The following is a 23,380-nucleotide window of genomic DNA, read 5'->3' on the forward strand; positions in this document are numbered from 1 at the left end:
TGACTAACTGTGCTCTGTACTGTAGGTGACAAACTGTGTTATGTACTGTAGATGACTAACTGTGTTCTGTACTGTAGATGACTAACTGTGTAACTGTGTTCTGTACTGTAGGTGACTAACTGTGTGTTCTGTACTGTAGGTGACTAACTGTATTCTGTACTGTAGATGACTAACTGTATTCTGTACTGTCGATGACTACCTGTATAACTCTGTGTTCTGTACTGTAGGTGACTAACTGTGTTCTATACTGTCGATGACTAACTGTGTAACTCTGTGTTCTGTACTGTAGGTGACTAACTGTGTAACTGTGTTCTGTACTGTAGGTGACTAACTGTGTTCTGTACTGTCGATGACTAACTGTGTAACTCTGTGTTCTGTACTGTAGGTGATTAACTGTGTAACTGAGTTCTGTACTGTAGGTGACTAACTGTGTAACTGTGTTCTGTACTGTAGATGACTAACTGTGTTCTGTACTGTAGGTGACTGACTGTGTTCTGTACTGTAGATGACTTACTAACTGTAGATGACTAACTGTGTTCTGTACTGTAGATGACTAACTGTGTTCTGTACTGTAGGTGACTGACTGTGTTCTGTACTGTAGATGACTAACTGTGTTATGTACTGTAGATGACTAACTGTGTTCTGTACTGTAGATGACTAACTGTGTTCTGTACTGTAGGTGACTGACTGTGTTCTGTACTGTAGATGACTAACTGTGTTCTGTACTGTAGATGACTAACTGTGTTCTGTACTGTAGGGGACTAACTGTGTTCTGTACTGTAGGTGACTAACTGTGTAACTGTGTTCTGTACTGTAGATGACTAACTGTGTAACTGTGTTCTGTACTGTAAGGATGACTGTGTAACTGTGTTCTGTACTGTAGATGACTAACTGTGTTCTGTACTGTAGCTGACAAACTGTGTTCTGTACTGACTAACTGTGTTCTGTACTGTAGATGACTAACTAACTGTGTTCTGTACTGTAGGTAACTGTGTTCTGGAGTGTAGGGGACTAACTGTGTTCTGTACTGTAGATGACTAACTGTGTTCTGTGACAAACTGTGTTCTGTACTGTGTGACTAACTGTGTTCTGTACTGTAGATGACTAACTGTGTTCTGTACTGTAGATGACTAACTGTGTAACTGTGTTCTGTCTGTGTTCTGTACTGATGACTAACTGTGTTCTGTACTGTAGATGACTAACTGTGTTCTGTAACTGTGTGTGACTGTAGGTGACTAACTGTGTTCTGTACTGTAGATGACTAACTGTGTTCTGTACTGTGACTAACTGTGTTCTGTACTGTAGATGACTAACTGTGTAACTGTGTTCTGTACTGTAGGTGACTAACTGTGTTCTGTACTGTAGATGACTAACTGTGTAACTGTGTTCTGTACTGTAGATGACTAACTCTGTACTGGATGACTAACTAACTGTGTTCTGTACTGTAAGGTGGACTGACTGTGTTCTGTACTGTAGAGGTGACAAACTGTGTTCTGTACTGTAGATGACTAACTGTGTTCTGTACTGTAGATGACTAACTGTGTAACTGTGTTCTGTACTGTAGGTGACTAACTGTGTAACTGTGTTCTGTACTGTAGGTGACTAACTGTGTTCTGTACTGTAGATGACTAACTGTATTCTGTACTGTCGATGTGATACTGTATAACTGTGTTCTGTACTGTAGGTGACTAACTGTGTTCTGTACTGTAGATGACTAACTGTGTAACTCTGTGTTCTGTACTGTAGGTGACTAACTGTGTTCTGTACTGTAGATGACTAACTGTGTTCTGTACTGTAGATGACTAACTGTGTAACTCTGTGTTCTGTACTGTAGGTGACTAACTGTAACTGAGTTCTGTACTGTAGATGACTAACTGTGTTCTGTACTGTAGATGACTAAACTGTGTAACTGTGTTCTGTACTGTAGATGACTAACTGTGTTCTGTACTGTAGATGACTAACTGTGTTCTGTACTGTAGATGACTAACTGTGTTCTGTACTGTAGGTGACTACTGTGTTAACTGTGTTCTGTACTGTAGATGACTAACTATTCTGTACTGTAGATGTAACTGTGTTCTGTAGATGACTAACTGTGTTCTGTACTGTAGATGACTAACTGTGTTCTGTACTGTAGGTGACTAACTGTACTGTACTGTAGATGACTAACTGTGTTCTGTACTGTAGATGACTAACTGTGTTCTGTACTGTAGGTGACTAACAAACTGTGTTCTGTACTGTAGATGACTAACTGTGTTCTGTACTGTAGATGACTAACTGTGTTCTGTACTGTAGATGACTAACTGTGTAACTGTGTTCTGTACTGTAGGTGACTCTGTGTACTGTAGATGACTAACTGTATTCTGTACTGTTTTTTTTTCGATGATGACTACTGTGTTCCTGTGATAACTGTGTTCTGTACTGTAGGTGACTAACTGTGTTCTGTACTGTCGATGACTAACTGTGTAACTCTGTGTTCTGTACTGTAGGTGACTAACTGTGTAACTGTGTTCTGTACTGTAGGTGACTAACTGTGTTCTGTACTGTCGATGACTAACTGTGTAACTCTGTGTTCTGTACTGTAGGTGATTAACTGTGTAACTGAGTTCTGTACTGTAGGTGACTAACTGTGTAACTGTGTTCTGTACTGTAGATGACTAACTGTGTTCTGTACTGTAGATGACTGACTGTGTTCTGTACTGTAGATGACTTACTGTGTTCTGTACTGTAGATGACTAACTGTGTTCTTCTGTACTGTGTTAGATGACTAACTGTGTTCTGTACTGTAGGTGACTGACTGTGTTCTGTACTGTAGATGACTAACTGTGTTCTGTACTGTAGATGACTAACTGTGTTCTGTACTGTAGATGACTAACTGTGTTCTGTACTGTAGGTGAACTGTGTTCTGTACTGTAGATGACTAACTGTGTTCTGTACTGTAGATGACTAACTGTGTTCTGTACTGTAGGGACTAACTGTGTTCTGTACTGTAGGTGACTAACTGTGTAACTGTGTTCTGTACTGTAGGTGACTAACTGTGTAACTGTGTTCTGTACTGTAAGGGCCTAACTGTGTGCTGTGTTCTGTACTGTATATGACTAACTGTGTTCTGTACTGTAGATGACTAACTGTGTTCTGTACTGTAGCTGACAAACTGTGTTCTGTACTGTAGATGACTAACTGTGTTCTGTACTGTAGATGACTAACTGTGACAGAACTGTGTTCTGTACTGTAGGTAACTGTGTTCTGTAGTGTAGGGGACTAACTGTGTTCTGTACTGTAGATGACTAACTGTGCTCTGTACTGTAGGTGACAAACTGTGTTATGTACTGTAGATGACTAACTGTGTTCTGTACTGTAGATGACTAACTGTGTAACTGTGTTCTGTACTGTAGGTGACTAACTGTGTAACTCTGTTTTCTGTACTGTATATGACTAACTGTGTTCTATACTGTAGGTGACTAACTGTGTCTGTACTGTAGATGACTAACTGTGTAACTCTGTTTTCTGTACTGTATATGACTAACTGTGTTCTATACTGTAGGTGACTAACTGTGTAACACTGTGTTCTGTACTGTAGGTGACTAACTGTGTAACTGTGTTCGGTACTGTAGATGACTAACTGTCTTCTGTACTGTAGATGACTAACTGTGTCTGTACTGTAGATGACTAACTGTGTAACTGTGTTCTGTACTGTAGATGACTAACTGTGTTCTGTACTGTAGATGACTAACTGTGTTCTGTACTGTAGATGACTAACTGTGTCTGTACTGTAGATGACTAACTGTGTAACTGTGTTCTGTACTGTAGGTGACTAACTGTATTCTGTACTGTAGATGACTAACTGTGTTCTGTACTGTAGATGACTAACTGTGTTCTGTACTGTAGATGACTAACTGTGTAACTGTGTTCTGTACTGTAGGTGACTAACTGTGTTCTGTACTGTTCTGATGACTAACTGTGTAACTGTGTTCTGTACTGTAGGTGACTAACTGTATAACTCTGTGTTCTGTACTGTAGATGACTAACTGTGTTCTGTACTGTAGATGACTAACTGTGTTCTGTACTGTAGGTGACTAACTGACTGTGTTCTGTACTGTAGATGACTAACTGTAACTGTATGTACTGTGTTCTGTACTGTACTGTGTTCTGTACTGTAGGTGACTAACTGTGTTCTGTGTTCTGTGTTCTGTACTGTAGATGACTAACTGTGTTCTGTACTGTAGATGACTAACTGTGTTCTGTACTGTAGATGACTAACTGTGTAACTGTGTTCTGTACTGACTAACTGTGTAACTGTGTTCTGACTGTAACTAACTGTGTAACTGATGTTCTGTGTACTGTACTGTAGATGACTAACTAGCTGACAAACTGTGTTCTGTACTGTAGATGACTAACTGTGTTCTGTACTGTAGATGACTAACTGTGACTGTGTTCTGTACCAAACTGTGTTCTGTACTGTGTGTTCTGTAACTGTGTTCTGTAGGGGACTAACTGTGTTCTGTACTGTAGATGACTAACTGTGCGATGACTAACTGTGTTCTGTACTGTAGATGACTAACTGTGTTCTGTAGATGACTAACTGTAGTTCTGTGGTGACTAACTGTGTAACTCTGTGTTCTGTACTGTAGATGACTAACTGTGTTCTGTACTGTAGATGACTAACTGTGTCTGTACTGTAGATGACTAACTGTGTTCTGTACTGTAGGTGACTAACTGTGTTATACTGTAGGTGACTAACTGTGTCTGTACTGTAGGTGACTAACTGTGTAACTGTGTTCTGTACTGTAGATGACTAACTGTGTCTGTACTGTAGATGACTAACTGTGTAACTGTGTTCGGTACTGTAGATGACTAACTGTCTTCTGTACTGTAGATGACTAACTGTGTCTGTACTGTAGATGACTAACTGTGTAACTGTGTTCTGTACTGTAGATGACTAACTGTGTTCTGTACTGTAGATGACTAACTGTGTTCTGTACTGTAGATGACTAACTGTGTCTGTACTGTAGATGACTAACTGTGTAACTGTGTTCTGTACTGTAGGTGACTAACTGTATTCTGTACTGTAGATGACTAACTGTGTTCTGTACTGTAGATGACTAACTGTGTCTGTACTGTAGATGACTAACTGTGTAACTGTGTTCTGTACTGTAGGTGACTAACTGTATTCTGTACTGTAGGTGACTAACTGTATTCTGTACTGTAGATGACTAACTGTATTCTGTACTGTCGATGACTACCTGTATAACTCTGTGTTCTGTACTGTAGGTGACTAACTGTGTTCTATACTGTCGATGACTAACTGTGTAACTCTGTGTTCTGTACTGTAGGTGATTAACTGTGTAACTGAGTTCTGTACTGTAGGTGACTAACTGTGTAACTGTGTTCTGTACTGTAGATGACTTACTGTGTTCTGTACTGTAGATGACTAACTGTGTTCTGTACTGTAGATGACTAACTGTGTTCTGTACTGTAGGTGACTGACTGTGTTCTGTACTGTAGATGACTAACTGTGTTCTGTACTGTAGATGACTAACTGTGTTCTGTACTGTAGATGACTGACTGTGTTCTGTACTGTAGATGACTAACTGTGTTCTGTACTGTAGGTGACTGACTGTGTTCTGTACTGTAGATGACTAACTGTGTTCTGTACTGTAGATGACTAACTGTGTTCTGTACTGTAGATGACTAACTGTGTTCTGTACTGTAGGTGACTAACTGTGTAACTGTGTTCTGTACTGTAGATGACTTACTGTGTTCTGTACTGTAGATGACTAACTGTGTTCTGTACTGTAGATGACTAACTGTGTTCTGTACTGTAGGTGACTGACTGTGTTCTGTACTGTAGATGACTAACTGTGTTCTGTACTGTAGATGACTAACTGTGTTCTGTACTGTAGATGACTAACTGTGTTCTGTACTGTAGGTGACTGACTGTGTTCTGTACTGTAGATGACTAACTGTGTTCTGTACTGTAGATGACTAACTGTGTTCTGTACTGTAGGGGACTAACTGTGTTCTGTACTGTAGGTGACTAACTGTGTAACTGTGTTCTGTACTGTAGCTGACTAACTGTGTAACTGTGTTCTGTACTGTAGCTGACTAACTGTGTTCTGTACTGTAGGTGACTAACTGTGTAACTGTGTTCTGTACTGTAAGGGCCTAACTGTGTAACTGTGTTCTGTACTGTATATGACTAACTGTGTTCTGTACTGTAGCTGACAAACTGTGTTCTGTACTGTAGATGACTAACTGTGTTCTGTACTGTAGATAATTAACTGTGTAACTGTGTTCTGTACTGTAGCTGACTAACTGTGTAACTGTGTTCTGTACTGTAGCTGACTAACTGTGTTCTGTACTGTAGGGGACTAACTGTGTTCTGTACTGTAGGTGACTAACTATGTAACTGTGTTCTGTACTGTAGCTGACTAACTGTGTAACTGTGTTCTGTACTGTAGGTGACTAACTGTGTTCTGTACTGTAGGTGACTAACTGTGTTCTGTACTGTAGGTGACTAACTGTGTTCTGTACTGTAGGTGACTAACTGTGTTCTGTACTGTAAGGGCCTAACTGTGTAACTGTGTTCTGTACTGTAGCTGACTAACTGTGTAACTGTGTTCTGTACTGTAGCTGACTAACTGTGTAACTGTGTCTTGTACTGTAGCTGACTAACTGTGTAACTGTGTCTTGTACTGTAGGTGACTAACTCTGTGATTCTGTCTGACTCCAGGTGAGAGAGGGGCATCGCTACAAGCTGTTGAACATTGTCAGTAAGACAGTGGTGTTGTGTCTCGTCCTACGGCCAATACAACTGGTTCCCTCCCACTTCCTGTTGCTACGCTGCATGCCACGCTTCTCTGTGGCTACGCCCTCTGCAACTACAGACAGCCTGTTGCTACGGCAACATGCCAGCTTCGACCCTGATGGGTACAGCCGAGCCGTCCGTGAGACGCGTCCAGAACTCAGCGAGGAGAGAGTGTGTGTGAGCGAGGACGGTGTGTGTGTGAGCCCGCGGAGGGGAGGTGTGTGTGTGTCAGCGCAGGACTCTCAGCTGCTGTCCGTGTGTGTGTTCGCTGGGGGCGGAGTTACAGACAACGTCAGCCAATCGCAACGCTGCAGAGACTCTCTAGGGGAGGGGACAGAGTACCTCTCTCCCAATTGGACAGAGGCTGAGCTGCAGACCAGTGAAGAGATCCCCTACGAGGAACTGTGGACCAATCAGACTGCAGAGGGCCTGGGGAAGGCAGAGCCAAACCGCATCTCCGTCCATTCCTCTTCCTCTTTGGATGGATTGCTGGGGACTGCCCGCCTCGCCATGGTGACAAGAGTATCAACCCCGCCCCCTGTACCTCCAAAATCAGACGCAGTGAGTCTCTCCCATAGAGATACCTGGAGAGCACCTCTCCTATCTGTACTATATTGATACCTAGAGAGCACCTCTCCGTCTATATCAGAGAGAGGAGAGGTGCTCTCTCTGGTATATCTATACCATAGAGATACCCTCGCCTATCTATATCATAGAGATACCTTGAGAGCACCTCTCCTATCTATACCATAGAGATAGGCCCGTTCTTCTCTTCTCCTCTCCCCTGCTACTCTTCCCGGGTCCTTAGTGTACAAGAAAAAGTAGTGCACTATGTTTTCTGTCAACATACCTGGTGAAATAATGGTTACAACAACTCTAAGGGGTGGGGCCCTATAAAATCTGTACTTTTTTTTTAACTAATAATGTTCCCCCCTGGTTTTACATTTGTATTTGTTTTTCATAGAGAAACAACAGGTCTGAGTGATTTCAATGCTTACATCACATTAAATACCTTATTTTTTATGTTTGAAAGAAAACTAACAAATGTCGATCCCCCCCCATTGTGCATCTAGCAAGTGAGGAATGTGCTGTCTAACTTGCCGGTCTAGTGATGGTTCTGGACGGCTGCTGCTAATTTCATGGCAACGTTTGCAAATAATAGATACAAAGTATGTACTTCTGCCAGGTGAGCCTACTTTGCAATTAACATTTCAAGATGCACTATGCAAAAACAATTGTAAAAAAGACTCAAAAACACATCTTAAGAACGGGACGCATAGAAATTGCTCACATAGAACAGATCTACCACTTCTTAGACTTGCTTTAAATGATAATGACTTATAGGTGGGCTGCGAGCTATTGGTAGCTGGCGATCAACCTTTTGGAGCCCCCTGCCATAGAGATACCTAGAGAGCCCCTCTCCTATCTATGCCATAGAGATACCTAGAGAGCACCTCTCCTATCTATGCCATAGAGATACCTAGAGAGCACCTCTCCTATCTATGCCATAGAGATACCTAGAGAGCACCTCTCCTATCTATGCCATAGAGATACCTAGAGAGCACCTCTCCTATCTGTGACAGCATGGGCAGCACCAATGAGGGATGTCTCCATTTGTAAGTAGTCCACTGGGTGGGACATCCTATAGGTTAAGGAAGAACAGAATTCCATCCAGGTCATTAGGAGAATGAAGGCGATTCAGGTCATTAGGAGGTATCAGCCAATGAATGACGGCGATTCAGGTCATTAGGAGGGATCAGCCAATGAATGACGGCGATTCAGGTAAGGAAGATCAGGACGTGTCCTCCGAAGTATGCACCGCCAAGCCGTGCTGCTTCTGAACCCGGAAGTCAACCGAACCAACGTATCAGAGGAAACACCGTTCGACTGATGACCCCAGGCAGCTTGCAGGCACCTGGTCTGCCAAACCCTCCCCGGGCGGTGCTCCCGGTCATGGCTGGCTGTGACACCGCCTGGGAGGCCCAAATGATGTTTACAGGGTTGGAATCACATTTATATGTGTTGTGTAAAAATAAAAATAAAATAGTTGTGCCAGACATTTTATAGATAAAAAGATTACTTGCGTATCGTTTTTAAAATACTTTTCTCCTCCGAGAAAACAACAGAGGGGTGTAGCTGGACGCACATGATTATCCTTGGCCTCGGTAGGAGCCTCGGTAGATACCAGCCAAGACCGGGAGCACCGCCCGGGGAGGGTTTGGCAGACCGGGTGCCTGCAAGAGCCTCGGTAGGAGTCTTGGTAGGAGCCTCGGCCGGAGCCTCGGTAGGAGTCTTGGTAGGAGCCTCGGCAGGAGCCTCGGTAGGAGCCTCGGTAGGAGTCTCGGTAGGAGTCTCGGTAGGAGCCTCGGTAGGAGCCTCGGTAGGAGCCTCGGTAGGAGCCTCGGTAGGAGTCTCGGTAGGAGCCTCGGCCGGAGCCTCGGTAGGAGCCTCGGCAGGAGCCTCGGTAGGAGTCTCGGTAGGAGTCTCGGCAGGAGCCTCGGTAGGAGCCTCGGTAGGAGCCTCGGCAGGAGCCTCGGTAGGAGCCTCGGTAGGAGCCTCGGTAGGAGCCCCGGTAGGAGCCTCGGTAGGAGGCTGTTGAAGCTGCAATATGTAACGTTTTGGACGATCTCACCAAATTCACATAGAAAGCAAGTCTAAGAAAAGGCATATCTGTTCTATGTGTGCTATCTCTATGCTTCCCATGCTTAAGTTTAGTTTGTACCTGTTCAGACAACACCCTCCAGGTGGCAGTAAATCATCAACCTTGGGTTCATTCCTGTTCAGACAACACAGTTTGTCTTCCGACTGTCAGAAATAGAAGATGAAACTTCAAAATGGTGGAAACCCCTAATGGTGCTGTTCATGCTAAATCAGCCTTTGTGTCAGAAAAGCCCTCTAACCATCTTCATGCTAAAGTTCACACTTCACACAAAGCCGTGTTAAAAAAAGCCCCACCCCCACTCTCTCTCTCTCTCCATCTGGTTGTTAAACTTATTGATACACACTTACTGGAATTGGTCACACACACACACTCACTCTGTGTGCTTCAAATCAAACTTTATTATTCAAATGCGCAGAATAAAAGAAGTGTAGACCTTACCGTGAAATGCTGATTTACAAGCCCCTAACCAACAATGCAGTTTGTATGCTGAAGAGTGTGTTTCAGGAGTGAAAGGTTGAGAGTGACATTTACCAGCATGCCAACACACACACACGCACACACACACACACACACACACACACACACACACACACACACACACACACACACACACACACACACACACACACACACACACACACACACACATATAGACACACATTCCTTGCACATTCCTCTGGAAATTCTTCAGACTCTATAGCAACTACTCTTTCTATGTGTGTGTGTGTGTGTGTGTGTGTGTGTGTGTGTGTGTGTGTGTGTGTGTGTGTGTGTGTGTGTGTGTGTGTGTGTGTGTGTAGGTGAGAGAAGAGTGCAGGTTCCTGATCGCTCCTCCAGTTCCTCCTCGATGCTGTAAAGGAGACTCCTCCCCTTCCTGTCCAAGCCCCACCCCCAGTCCACCGGTCCCGCCCCGCTTCCCTCAGACACATCTCTCCTATTACTCTTCTGGACCACCCAACAGGTACACACACACACACACACACACACACACACACACACACACACACACACACACACACACACACACACACACACTAACCATACTCTCTCATCTTTCCCTCTCTCTCTTTCCATCTTTTCCTCTCTAGTTGTTCTGTCTCTCCTCCAGACTCGTCTCTCTACTGTTATCCATGTTCCTGGACTGACCCCTCCCACATCAGCCCTGAGTCAATCCCTGCTCTCCCTGCTGACAGCTTGGCCAATCCCCAGCCAGCGCAGGCCACCTGGGTGGAGCCGTGGAGCTATAATTCCTCCTCCTTCTCCCGGCTGAGGCTTCCGCCCCCTCAGAGTCGATTCGCTCCCTTCGGAGCACTTAACCCCTTTAACCGCCCTAGTCCCTCCCCCTGCCCTTCCCCAGAGCCTATACCAGCCAATCAGACAGCAGAGCTCTCCAGAGGCGCCGAGGGAGGTGGGACATGCGAGGGGTCGACTCCGCCTAGTGACCCTGCCTGGCGCCCGCCCACTGACCTGTCTGCCCTCTCATTGGAGGAGGTGTCTGCCAGTCTGAGGTTCATTGGCCTATCAGAGGCAGCGGTGGGCGTGTTCCAGAGAGAGCGCGTTGACGGGAGCCTCCTGGTTCAGCTCGACGAGGAGACCCTGTCACATGACTTCCACCTCAGCCGACTGCACGTCACCAAGATCACACAGTTCATACAGGGCTGGAGGCCCAAGATTTAACACCTATTGTGACACTGTCACAAGGTGTTTATCACAACATTGGAGGCTGCTGATTGGAGGACGGCTCATAAAAATGGCTGGAATGGAAACCATGTGTTTGATGTACTTGATAGCATTCCACTCCAGCCTTTACCACGAGCCCATCCTCTCCGATTACGGTGCCACCAACCTCCTGTGCGATCTACGTAAAGAACGAATGCAAGGTTTGCTATTTTAATGAAGTACTGTAAAGCCGCTCGAGGCGAAGGTTGCCCCTAACTGAAACACTACAGATAAACACTACAGATAAAAACTACAGATAAGGAAATTGTCAGATCAATAAATAGTTTCTCACTATTCCATCTGTGTTGGATTGTCTTTCGACTCCACCAGGCGGCCTTGTCGTCTGCTCCACCAGGCGGCCTTGTCGTCTGCTCCACCAGGCGGCCTTGTCGTCTACTCCACCAGGCGGCCTTGCCGTCTACTCCACCAGGCGGCCTTGTCGTCTTCCACCAGGCGGCCTTGTCGTCTACTCCACCAGGCGGCCTTGTCGTCTACTCCACCAGGCGACCTTGTCATCTACTCCACCAGGCGGCCTTGTCGTCTGCTCCACCAGGCGGCCTTGTCGTCTACTCCACCAGGCGGCCTTGTCGTCTACTCCACCAGGCGGCCTTGCCGTCTACTCCACCAGGCGGCCTTGTCGTCTACTCCACCAGGCGGCCTTGTCGTCTGCTCCACCAGGCGGCCTTGTCGTCTACTCCACCAGGCGGCCTTGTCGTCTACTCCACCAGGCGGCCTTGTCGTCTACTCCACCAGGCGACCTTGTCCACCACCAGGCGGCCTTTGTCTTGTCTACTCCACCAGGCGGCCTTGCCTACTCTACCAGGCGGCCTTGTGCTCCACCAGGCGGCCTTGCCGTCTACTCCACCAGCCTTGTCGTCTTACTTACCAGGCGGCCTTGTCGTCTACTCCACCAGGCGACCTTGTCGTCTACTCCACCAGGCGGCCTTGTCGTCTACTCCACCAGGCGGCCTTGTCCACCAGGCGGCCTTGCGGCTCCACCAGGCGGCCTTGTCGCCTACTCCACCAGGCGGCCTTGTCGCTACTCCACCAGGCGACCTTGTCGTCTACCTCCACCAGGCGGCCTTGTCGCCTCCACCAGGCGGCCTTGTCGTCTACTCCACCAGGCGGCCTTGCCTTCATTCTTCCACCAGGCGGCCTTGTCGTCTACTCCACCAGGCGGCCTTGTCGTCTACTCCACCAGGCGGCCTTGCCTTCATTTTTCAGCGGACCAGGAGTGCCAACTTAGCCCAGATGAGAACTTAGCCCAGATGAACTGTCCCCTGTTTGCAAAAGTAGCACACCCATGAACACACCCTGTACTTTCTGTCTGTTCGCTGTAGGCACCCTCAGTGGGCAGCTTCCTCAGTGGGCAGCTTCCTCAGTGGGCAGCTTCCTCAGTGGGCAGCTTCCTCAGTGGGCAGCTTCCTCAGTGGGCAGCTTCCTCAGTGGGCAGCCTGTGACATGACTTCCACTTTAGGACGTTAACAAGGCGACACTCCATCTTAACTCCTCCTCCACATTCACTTGATTGGTTGCACAGTACAGAAGAGAACCCCCCCCCCCCGACAGTAAAAATGTTTTTCTCTTCAGGACCAGAAAGAAGGAAACACTGCTTAGGTATTTATTTTCCTCTTGCAACGTTAGGTTAGCCATCCTACATGTCCCTTCTTATTGGTTGAATCAGATGCTGTGTACCTTCCGATTGGATGAACCGGAAGGTGTGCCTTCGCTATTCTTCTTGGGGCGGCAGGGTAGTTAGAGCATTGGACTAGTAACCGGAAGGTTGCAAGTTCAAATCCCCGAGCTGACAAGATACAAATCTGTCGTTCTGCCCCTGAACAGGCAGTTAACCCACTGTTCCCAGGCCGTCATTGAAAATAAGAATTTGTTCTTAACTGACTTGCCTAGTTAAATAAAGGTAAAAATAAAAATGGATTGGAGGAGGAGAGATAGGGACTCTATACTGCCAGTTGGAGGATGATTAGTGAAGTGTGCATTTAAATCTCCATGTTTCAAGGTGAACATGTATCCCCCTGCTGGCCAGTCAACATATTACAGAAAGCCTTTGGTTTGTGGAGCACCAGTTTAAGGTCTGGATTCAATCAGATCGTTGGAGTCATCCAATCGGTGACAAGCTGCTCTTGCGATCATTAACCCTTCCTTAACCTTATTGAGTGAATTAAGAAGGAATGGCGATGTAATTTGTAGCGAAATGTGGTTTTCCATTAAAATAATAATTACTGTGTTCTAAACACGACGTAATAAAGGAACTTGTGTTGCAAGATAATAAGATAAGTCAGACGGGAGAGTTTGAGTGATGAAGTTGGACAGAGAATCAACATCTCTTTGCAAGAAACACTTGGATGAACTGTAAAAACACATATATTCTGTCAATTGAGCCTTATTCTCTGGCAGATGTCATACAAACTGTTATATGTGGATAATAGCTGATTTACTTGTCATTTCAATAGGCCTTGGCTACTAAATACAATCTGGGTTTATGATTGTAATTCAACTTTGCCATGGTTTGCTTAGCTAGATGCAGGTAGCCTATAACTCCTGATAGGCCTGTTAGATAGGCTACAGTAGGCTAGGCAAGATGTAAAATGAACAATTTACTACAGTAGCTTGCTTAGTTCAAATTGACAGACTAATTTATTGAATCTGAATAGCGAGGAGATTTCTGTAAAAAGTGTTTGTGTTGTCCAATAGCCTGGATTTGACAGCTCCAACGCAGTTCTACCTTAGAACACCTCAAAATAATCGCTATGCGGATCTGATTGAATCTAGCCCTAAGGTCTTTGATAGGCTGATTAGGAATTTGTTCCAGGAAATAATCTGCTACCTGGTAAGGTTTGCAAAGGGCTAATGTGTGCCAGGTTATCTGATGGGACAGCTACAAGTTAGCATTCTGTCACATGACACTACATCAACCATTTTAATTGACTGATGCTTAAACTTAACCTTGAACTTAAACTTTTTCTAATGTTTGCCAGTATGGTGTTTGTTATGCAACGTTTTGGATCCTTCAGATAGAAATAGCCTTTGTAGACCAAATATGTCTTTGACGTGTAGAATAAGGAATAACATCAACTCAGTTCATGGCATTTATATCTGCAACTGAACGGGCCCTGCAGTAACTACAAACTGTAGAGTTAACTAAACCCCTGGTTGTGGCCCTGCAGTAACTACAAACTGTAGAGTTAACTAAACCCCTGGTTGTGGCCCTGCAGTAACTACAAACTGTAGAGTTAACTAACCCCTGGTTGTGGCCCTGCAGTAACTACAAACTGTATAGTTAACTAAACCCCTGGTTGTGGCCCTGCAGTAACTACAAACTGTAGAGTTAACTAAACCCCTGGTTGTGGCCCTGCAGTAACTACAAACTGTAGAGTTAACTAAACCCCTGGTTGTGGCCCTGCAGTAACTACAAACTGTAGAGTTAACTAAACCCCTGGTTGTGGCCCTGCAGTAACTACAAACTGTAGAGTTAACTAAACCCCTGGTTGTGGCCCTGCAGTAACTACAAACTGTAGAGTTAACTAAACCCCTGGTTGTGGCCCTGCAGTAACTACAAACTGTAGAGTTAACTAAACCCCTGGTTGTGGCCCTGCAGTAACTACAAACTGTAGAGTTAACTAACCCCTGGTTGTGGCCCTGCAGTAACTACAAACTGTAGAGTTAACTAACCCCTGGTTGTGGCCCTGCAGTAACTACAAACTGTAGAGTTAACTAAACCCCTGGTTGTGGCCCTGCAGTAACTACAAACTGTAGAGTTAACTAACCCCTGGTTGTGGCCCTGCAGTAACTACAAACTGTAGAGTTAACTAAACCCCTGGTTGTGGCCCTGCAGTAACTACAAACTGTAGAGTTAACTAAACCCCTGGTTGTGGCCCTGCAGTAACTACAAACTGTATAGTTAACTAACCCCTGGCTGTGGCCCTGCAGTAAATACTAACTGTAGAGTTAACTAAACCCCTGGTTGTGGCCCTGCAGTAACTACAAACTGTATAGTTAACTAACCCCTGGTTGTGGCCCTGCAGTAACTACAAACTGTAGAGTTAACTAAACCCCTGGTTGTGGCCCTGCAGTAACTACAAACTGTAGAGTTAACTAACCTCTGGCTGCTAAAGGGGGTTGCTATGGTGATTTGCTATGGTGAGGGCTAGTGTTGGTCTCTTTACTGATGATGATGAGGATGTTAAACCAGGGTTTGTAGTGATGAGGATGTTTAACCAGGGTTTGTAGTGATGAGGATGTTTAACCAGGGTTTGTAGTGATGAGGATGTTTAACCAGGGTTTGTAGTGATGAGGATGTTAAACCAGGGTTTGTAGTGATGAGGATGTTAAACCAGGGTTTGTAGTGATGAGGATGTTTAACCAGGGTTTGTAGTGATGAGGATGTTAAACCAGGGTTTGTAGTGATGAGGATGTTAAAGGTGTTCTAAGAAAATTATAATTTAAGATGGCTTCAACATTAAATAGCTGAGAACATGTTGCATAGAACACCTTAAAACATAATTTCTAGTGAATGAGGGTTTGATCACCTTGAAACATAATGTCTATGAGGATGTTTAAAACATTTGTAGTATGAGGTTTAACAGGGTTTTGAAACATAATGTTTAACAGGGTAGTGATCACCTTGAAACATAATGTCTATGAGGTCTTTCACCAGGGTTTGAAACATAATGTTAAACCAGGGTTTGATCACCTTGAAAGACCATGGTTTGTAGAGGTGAGGATCACCTTGAAACATAATGTCTACTGAGGTCTGATCACCAGGGTTTGAAAGATAATGTCTAAACAGAGGTCGGATCACCTTGAAACATAATGTCTACTGAGGTCTGAAACCAGGGTTTGAAAGATAATGTTTACAGAGGTCGGATCACCTTGAAAGATAATGTCTATGAGGTCTGAACACCTTGAAACATAATGTCTACTGAGGTCTGATCACCTTGAAAGATAATGTCTAATGAGGTCTGATCACCTTGAAAGATAATGTCTAACTGAGGTCTGATCACCTTGAAACATAATGTCTACTGAGAGGTCTGAACAGGTGTTTGAAAGATAATGTCTAATGAGGTCTGATCACCTTGAAAGATAATGAGAAATGAGGTCTGATCACCTTAAAACATAATGTCTAATGAGGTCTGAACACCTTAAAACATAATGTCTAATGAGGTCTGAACACCTTAAAACATAATGTCTACTGAGGTCTGAACACCTTGAAAGATAATGTCTACTGAGGTCTGAACACCTTGAAACATAATGTCTACCGAGGTCTGAACACCTTGAAACATAATGTCTACTGAGGTCTGAACACCTTGAAAGATAATGTCTACAGAGGTCTGATCACCTTGAAAGATAATGTCTACAGAGGTCTGATCACCTTGAAAGATAATGTCTACTGAGGTCTGAACACCTTGAAACATAATGTCTACTGAGGTCTGAACACCTTGAAAGATAATGTCTACTGAGGTCTGAACACCTTGAAACATAATGTCTACTGAGGTCTGATCACCTTGAAAGATAATGTCTACAGAGGTCGGATCACCTTGAAACATAATGTCTACTGAGGTCTGAACACCTTGAAACATAATGTCTACTGAGGTCTGAACACCTTGAAAGATAATGTCTACTGAGGTCTGAACACCTTGAAACATAATGTCTACTGAGGTCTGATCACCTTGAAAGATAATGTCTACAGAGGTCGGATCACCTTGAAAGATAATGTCTAATGAGGTCTGATCACCTTGAAAGATAATGTCTACAGAGGTCTGATCACCTTGAAACATAATGTCTACTGAGGTCTGAACACCTTGAAAGATAATGTCTACAGAGGTCGGATCACCTTGAAAGATAATGTCTAATGAGGTCTTAAGGATGTCTATGATCAATAGAAAATGAAATTACCTCTCAACTGAGCACTTGATTTGTCTGACACACACACACACACACACACACACACACACACACACACACACACACACACACACACACACACACACACACACACACACACACACACACACACACACACACACACACACACACACACACACACACAGTGGATGTTGTGGAGTTTATTGGAAAAGTCCAGCACAGTCATCAATATAAATAACATCAGAAACACATACACATGTTTAGTGTAAACTACAGCATCTACAGCATTACTAAACCCCCACCTCCTTAGCGTTCTCTGGTCTACAGCATTACTAAACCCCCACCTCCTTAGAGTTCTCTGGTCTACAGCATTAATAAACCCCACCTCCTTAGAGTTCTCTGGTCTACAGCATTAATAAACCCCCACCTCCCTAGAGTTCTCTGGTCTACAGCATTAATAAACCCCCACCTCCTTAGAGTTCTCTGGTCTACAGCATTAATAAACCCCCACCTCCTTAGAGTTCTCTGGTCTACAGCATTAATAAACCCCACCTCCCTAGAGTTCTCCTACAGCATTAATAAACCCCACCTCCTTAGAGTTCTCTGGTCTACAGCATTAATAACTCCCCACCTCCCTAGAGTTCTCTGGTCTACAGCATTAATAAACCCCCACCTCCCTAGAGTTCTCTAGAGTTCTCTACAGCATTAATAAACCCCACCTCCCTAGAGTTCTCTGGTCTACAGCATTAATAAACCCCCACCTCCTTAGCGTTCTCTGGTCTACAGCATTAATAAACCCCCACCTCCTTAGAGTTCTCTGGTCTACAGCATTAATAAACCCCCACCTCCTTAGAGTTCTCTGGTCTACAGCATTAATAAACCCCACCTCCTTAGAGTTCTCTGGTCTACAGCATTAATAAACCCCACCTCCCTAGAGTTCTCTGGTCTACAGCATTAATAAACCCCACCTAGAGTTCCTGGTCTAGAGTTCTCTGGTCTACAGCATTAATAAACCCCACCTCCCTAGAGTTCTCTGGTCTACAGCATTAATAAAACCCTGGTCACAGCATTAATAAACCCCACCTCCCTAGAGTTCTCTGGTCTACAGCATTAATAAACCCCACCTCCCTAGAGTTCTCTGGTCTACAGCATTAATAAACCCCACCACCCTAGAGTTCTCTGGTCTACAGCATTAATAAACCCCACCTCCCTAGAGTTCTCTGGTCTACAGCATTAATAAAAACCCCCACCTCCCTAAACCCCACCTCCCTAGAGTTCTCTGGTCTACAGCATTAATGGTCTACAGCATTAATAAACCCCACCTCCCTAGAGTTCTCTGGTCTACAGCATTAATAAACCCCACCTCCTTAGAGTTCTCTGGTCTACAGCATTAATAAACCCCACCTCCCTAGAGTTCTCTGGTCTACAGCATTAATAAACCCCACCTCCTACAGAGAGTTCTCTGGTCTACAGCATTACAGCATTAATAAACCTCCCTAGAGTTCTCTGGTCTACCATTAATAAACCCCACCTCCCTAGAGTTCTCTGGTCTACAGCATTAATAAAACCTCCTTAGAGTTCTCCCAACCTCCCTAGAGTTGTCTGGTCTACAGCATTAATCCTTAGAGTTCTCTGGTCTACAGCATTAATAAACCCCACCTCCCTAGAGTTCTCTGGTCTACAGCATTAATAAACCCCACCTCCCTAGAGTTCTCTGGTCTACAGCATTAATAAACCCCACCTCCCTAGAGTTCTCTGGTCTACAGCATTAATAAACCCCACCTCCCTAGAGTTCTCTGGTCTACAGCATTAATAAACCCCACCTCCCTAGAGTTCTCTGGTCTACAGCATTAATAAACCCCACCTCCCTAGAGTTCTCTGGTCTACAGCATTAATAAACCCCACCTCCCTAGAGTTCTCTGGTCTACAGCATTAATAAACCCCCACCTCCCTAGAGTTCTCTGGTCTACAGCATTAATAAACCCCACCTCCCTAGAGTTCTCTGGTCTACAGCATTAATAAACCCCACCTCCCTAGAGTTCTCTGGTCTACAGCATTAATAAACCCCACCTCCCTAGAGTTCTCTGGTCTACAGCATTAATAAACCCCACCTCCCTAGAGTTCTCTGGTCTACAGCATTAATAAACCCCACCTCCCTAGAGTTCTCTGGTCTACAGCATTAATAAACCCCACCTCCCTAGAGTTCTCTGGTCTACAGCATTAATAAACCCCACCTCCCTAGAGAGCATTAATCTCTAGAGTTCTCTGGTCTACAGCATTAATAAACCCCACCTCCCTAGAGTTCTCTGGTCTACAGCATTAATAAAACCTCCCCCTGGTCACAGCATTAATAAACCCCACCCCTAGAGTTCTCTGGTCTACAGCATTAATAAACCCCACCACCCCTAGAGTTCTCTGGTCTACAGCATTAATAAACCCCACCTCCTTAGAGTTCTCTGGTCTACAGCATTAATAAACCCCACCTCCCTAGAGTTCTCTGGTCTACAGCATTAATAAACCCCCACCAGCATTAATAAACCCCACCTCCCTAGAGTTCTCTGGTCTACAGCATTAATAAAACCTCCCTAGAGTTCCCACAGCATTAATAAACCCCACCCCTAGAGTTCTCTGGTCTACAGCATTAATAAACCCCACCTAAACCCCACCCCTAGAGTTCTCTGGTCTACAGCATTAATAAACCCCACCTGGTCCCTAGAGTTCTCTGGTCTACAGCATTAATAAAACCCCACCTCCCTAGAGTTCTCTGGTCTACAGCATTAATAAAACCCCCCACCTAAACCCCACCCCTAGAGTTCTCTGGTCTACAGCATTAATAAACCCCACCTCCCTAGAGTTCTCTGGTCTACAGCATTAATAAACCCCACCTCCCTAGAGTTCTCTGGTCTACAGCATTAATAAACCTCCCCCACCTCCCTAGAGTTCTCTGGTCTACAGCATTAATAAACCCCCACCTCCCTAGAGTTCTCTGGTCTACAGCATTAATAAACCCCACCTCCCTAGAGTTCTCTGGTCTACAGCATTAATAAACCCCACCTCCCTAGAGTTCTACAGCTGGTCTAGAGTTCTCTGGTCTACAGCATTAATAAACCCCCACCTCCCTAGAGTTCTCTGGTCTACAGCATTAATAAACCCATTAATAAACCCCACCTCCCTAGAGTTCTGGTCTACAGCATTAATAAACCCCACCTCCCTAGAGTTCTCTGGTCTACAGCATTAATAAACCCCACCTCCCTAGAGTTCTCTGGTCTACAGCATTAATAAACCCCACCTCCCTAGAGTTCTCTGGTCTACAGCATTAATAAACCCCACCTCCCTAGAGTTCTCTGGTCTACAGCATTAATAAACCCCACCTCCCTAGAGTTCTCTGGTCTACAGCATTAATAAACCCCACCTCCCTAGAGTTCTCTGGTCTACAGCATTAATAAACCCCACCTCCCTAGAGTTCTCTGGTCTACAGAGAGTTCTCTGGTCTACAGCATTAATAAACCCCACCTCCTAGAGTTCTCTGGTCTACAGCATTAATAAACCCCACCTCCCTAGAGTTCTCTGGTCTACAGCATTAATAAACCCCACCTCCCTAGAGTTCTCTGGTCTACAGCATTAATAAACCCCACCTCCCTAGAGTTCTCTGGTCTAAAACCCCACCTCCCTAGAGCATTAATAAAAACCCCACCTGGTCCAGCATTAATAGAGTTCTCTGGTCTACAGCATTAATAAAACCCCACCTCCCTAGAGTTCTCTGGTCTACAGCATTAATAAACCCCACCTCCCTAGAGTTCTCTGGTCTACAGCATTAATAAAACCCTCCTTAGAGTTCACCTCCCTAGAGTTCTCTGGTCTACAGCATTAATAAACCCCACCTCCCTAGAGTTCTCTGGTCTACAGAATTAATAAACCCCACCACCCTAGAGTTCTCTGGTCTACAGCATTAATAAACCCCACCTCCCTAGAGTTCTCTGGTCATACAGCATTAATAAACCCCACCTCCCAATAGTTCTCTGGTCTACAGCATTAATAAACCCCACCACCCTAGAGTTCTCTGGTCTACAGCATGAATAAACCCCCACCTCCTTAGAGTTCTCTGGTCTACAGCATTAATAAACCCCCACCTCCCTAGAGTTCTCTGGTCTACAGCATTAATAAACCCCACCTCCCTCGAGTTCTCTGGTCTACAGCATTAATAAACCCCACCTCCCTAGAGTTCTGGTCTACAGCATTAATCTGTTCTCTGGTCTACAGCATTAATAAACCCCACCCTGGTCACAGCATTAATAAACCCCACCTCCTAGAGTTCTCTGGTCTATAAACAGCATTAATAAACCCCACCTCCCTAGAGTTCTCTGGTCTACAGCATTAATAAACCCCACCTCCCTAGAGTTCTCTGGTCTACAGCATTAATAAACCCCACCTCCCTAGAGTTCTCTGGTCTACAGCATTAATAAACCCCACCTCCCTAGAGTTCTCTGGTCTACAGCATTAATAAACCCCACCACCCTAGAGTTCTCTGGTCTACAGCATTAATAAACCCCACCTCCCTAGAGTTCTCTGGTCTACAGCATTAATAAACCCCACCTCCCTAGAGTTCTCTGGTCTACAGCATTAATAAACCCCCACCTCCCTAGAGTTCTCTGGTCTACCTCCCTAGAGCATTAATAAACCCCACCTCCCTAGAGTTCTCTGGTCTACAGCATTAATAAACCCCACCTCCCTAGAGTTCTCTGGTCTCCTAGACAGCATTAATAAACCCCACCTCCCTAGAGTTCTCTGGTCTACAGCATTAATAAACCCCACCTCCCTAGAGTTCTCTGGTCTACAGCATTAATAAAAACCCTCTGGTCTACAGCATTAATCCCTAGAGTTCTCTGGTCTACAGCATTAATAAACCCCACCTCCCTAGAGTTCTCTGGTCTACAGCATTAATAAACCCCACCTCCCTAGAGTTCTCTGGTCTACAGCATTAATAAACCCCCACCTCCCTAGAGTTCTCTGGTCTACAGCATTAATAAACCCCCACCTCCCTAGAGTTCTCTGGTCTACAGCATTAATAAACCCCACCTCCCTAGAGTTCTCTGGTCTACAGCATTAATAAACCCCCACCTCCCTAGAGTTCTCTGGTCTACAGCATTAATAAACCCCCACCTCCCTAGAGTTCTCTGGTCTACAGCATTAATAAACCCCCACCTCCCTAGAGTTCTCTGGTCTACAGCATTAATAAACCCCCACCTCCCTAGAGTTCTCTGGTCTACAGCATTAATAAACCCCCACCTCCCTAGAGTTCTCTGGTCTACAGCATTAATAAACCCCCACCTCCCTGGAGTTCTCTGGTCTACAGCATTAATAAACCCCACCTCCCTAGAGTTCTCTGGTCTACAGCATTAATAAACCCCACCTGCCTAGAGTTCTTTGATTAGATATACTAACAGACTGCAGTTGCATGGGGACGCTGACTAAACCATCCAATGAGAGCCCAGCAGTGTTGAGGCTCGTCAAATAAGTTTGGAGGTGAGCTGGAGCGGGTGGGGTTACTTGTGGAACTTCCTAGTTGGGTCCCTCGCATGGTCCAATAGCAGCTGGCAGGGCGTGAACTGATGACCATAAACATCTTCATCAAGACTCATCATCGCTACGAGACGCTCCTCACCAATGGAATCAACGAATTGGAAAGGATATGGCCTCACATATAATAGCAACCTGTATGATTGGATGCCATGTGTTTGTAGTCAGGTGGTGTCCAGTATTTAGTGTGTGTGTGTGTGTATCCATAGTGTGTGTTTAACGTGTGTGTGTGTCGTACCTCCCAGACAAGGAGGGAAGCCCAGACCGAACACAGCTTCAATGATTCCCTCCTTTGGATGACCCATAATGCCCTGCTGCAGACACAGCACTGCCTCGTTGAAAAAAACATTCAAAATCTGACATTCATATGGCATCGGGAAAATATAATAACCAGGTAGGCTAGTTGAGAACACCTTTATTTAACCAGGTAGGCTAGTTGAGAACACCTTTATTTAACCAGGTAGGCTAGTTGAGAACACCTTTATTTAACCAGGTAGGCTAGTTGAGAACACCTTTATTTAACCAGGTAGGCTAGTTGAGAACACCTTTATTTAACCAGGTAGGCTAGTTGAGAACACCTTTATTTAACCAGGTAGGCTAGTTGAGAACACCTTTATTTAACCAGGTAGGCTAGTTGAGAACACCTTTATTTAACCAGGTAGGCCAGTTGAGAACACCTTTATTTCATCAGGTAGGCCAGTTAAGAACACCTTTATTTAACCAGGTAGGCCAGT

The 23,380-nt window shown here is 44.9% G+C and overlaps 1 protein-coding gene and 3 long non-coding RNA genes across 17 annotated transcripts in view; 2 read left to right on the forward strand and 2 right to left on the reverse strand.

The window, feature by feature from the left end:
* gareml (GRB2 associated, regulator of MAPK1-like) overlaps nt 1–11,615 on the forward strand; it is a 92,803-nt gene extending 81,188 nt beyond the window's left edge. For all 5 annotated transcript variants that reach the window (XM_052501237.1, XM_052501238.1, XM_052501240.1 and 2 more), the window contains exons 7-9: nt 6,731–7,366; nt 10,268–10,428; nt 10,556–11,615. In XM_052501237.1, the coding sequence (XP_052357197.1) occupies nt 6,731–7,366; nt 10,268–10,428; nt 10,556–11,144 (1,386 nt within the window). In that variant the 3' untranslated portion in view covers nt 11,145–11,615. The remainder of the gene's footprint in view (nt 1–6,730; nt 7,367–10,267; nt 10,429–10,555) is intronic.
* LOC127918039 (uncharacterized) lies at nt 11,376–12,164 on the reverse strand. The gene is made up of 3 exons (XR_008098529.1): nt 12,106–12,164; nt 11,695–11,919; nt 11,376–11,521 (listed from the first exon to the last, which is right to left on the reverse strand). It is a non-coding gene; the product is annotated as an uncharacterized LOC127918039 (long non-coding RNA).
* Nucleotides 12,165–15,519: 3,355 nt separating this feature from the next.
* On the reverse strand, nt 15,520–17,017 carry LOC127918040 (uncharacterized). Of its 5 annotated transcripts, none has more exons than XR_008098530.1 (4): nt 16,906–17,017; nt 16,543–16,872; nt 16,312–16,443; nt 15,520–15,695 (listed from the first exon to the last, which is right to left on the reverse strand). It is a non-coding gene; the product is annotated as an uncharacterized LOC127918040 (long non-coding RNA). The 5 variants fall into 5 exon arrangements; XR_008098533.1 differs by having other exon boundaries at nt 16,543–16,740; nt 16,840–16,978; XR_008098535.1 differs by lacking the exon at nt 16,906–17,017 and having other exon boundaries at nt 16,345–16,509; nt 16,741–16,873.
* Nucleotides 16,100–17,111, forward strand: LOC127918041 (uncharacterized). Of its 6 annotated transcripts, none has more exons than XR_008098538.1 (4): nt 16,100–16,163; nt 16,302–16,499; nt 16,533–16,664; nt 16,698–17,111. It is a non-coding gene; the product is annotated as an uncharacterized LOC127918041 (long non-coding RNA). The 6 variants fall into 6 exon arrangements; XR_008098541.1 differs by having other exon boundaries at nt 16,302–16,400; nt 16,434–16,565; XR_008098537.1 differs by having other exon boundaries at nt 16,302–16,565.
* The last annotated feature ends 6,269 nt before the right edge of the window (nt 17,112–23,380 follow it).

Source organism: Oncorhynchus keta, unplaced genomic scaffold (assembly GCF_023373465.1).
Source record: "Oncorhynchus keta strain PuntledgeMale-10-30-2019 unplaced genomic scaffold, Oket_V2 Un_contig_12886_pilon_pilon, whole genome shotgun sequence".
Lineage (NCBI taxonomy): Eukaryota > Metazoa > Chordata > Actinopteri > Salmoniformes > Salmonidae > Oncorhynchus > Oncorhynchus keta.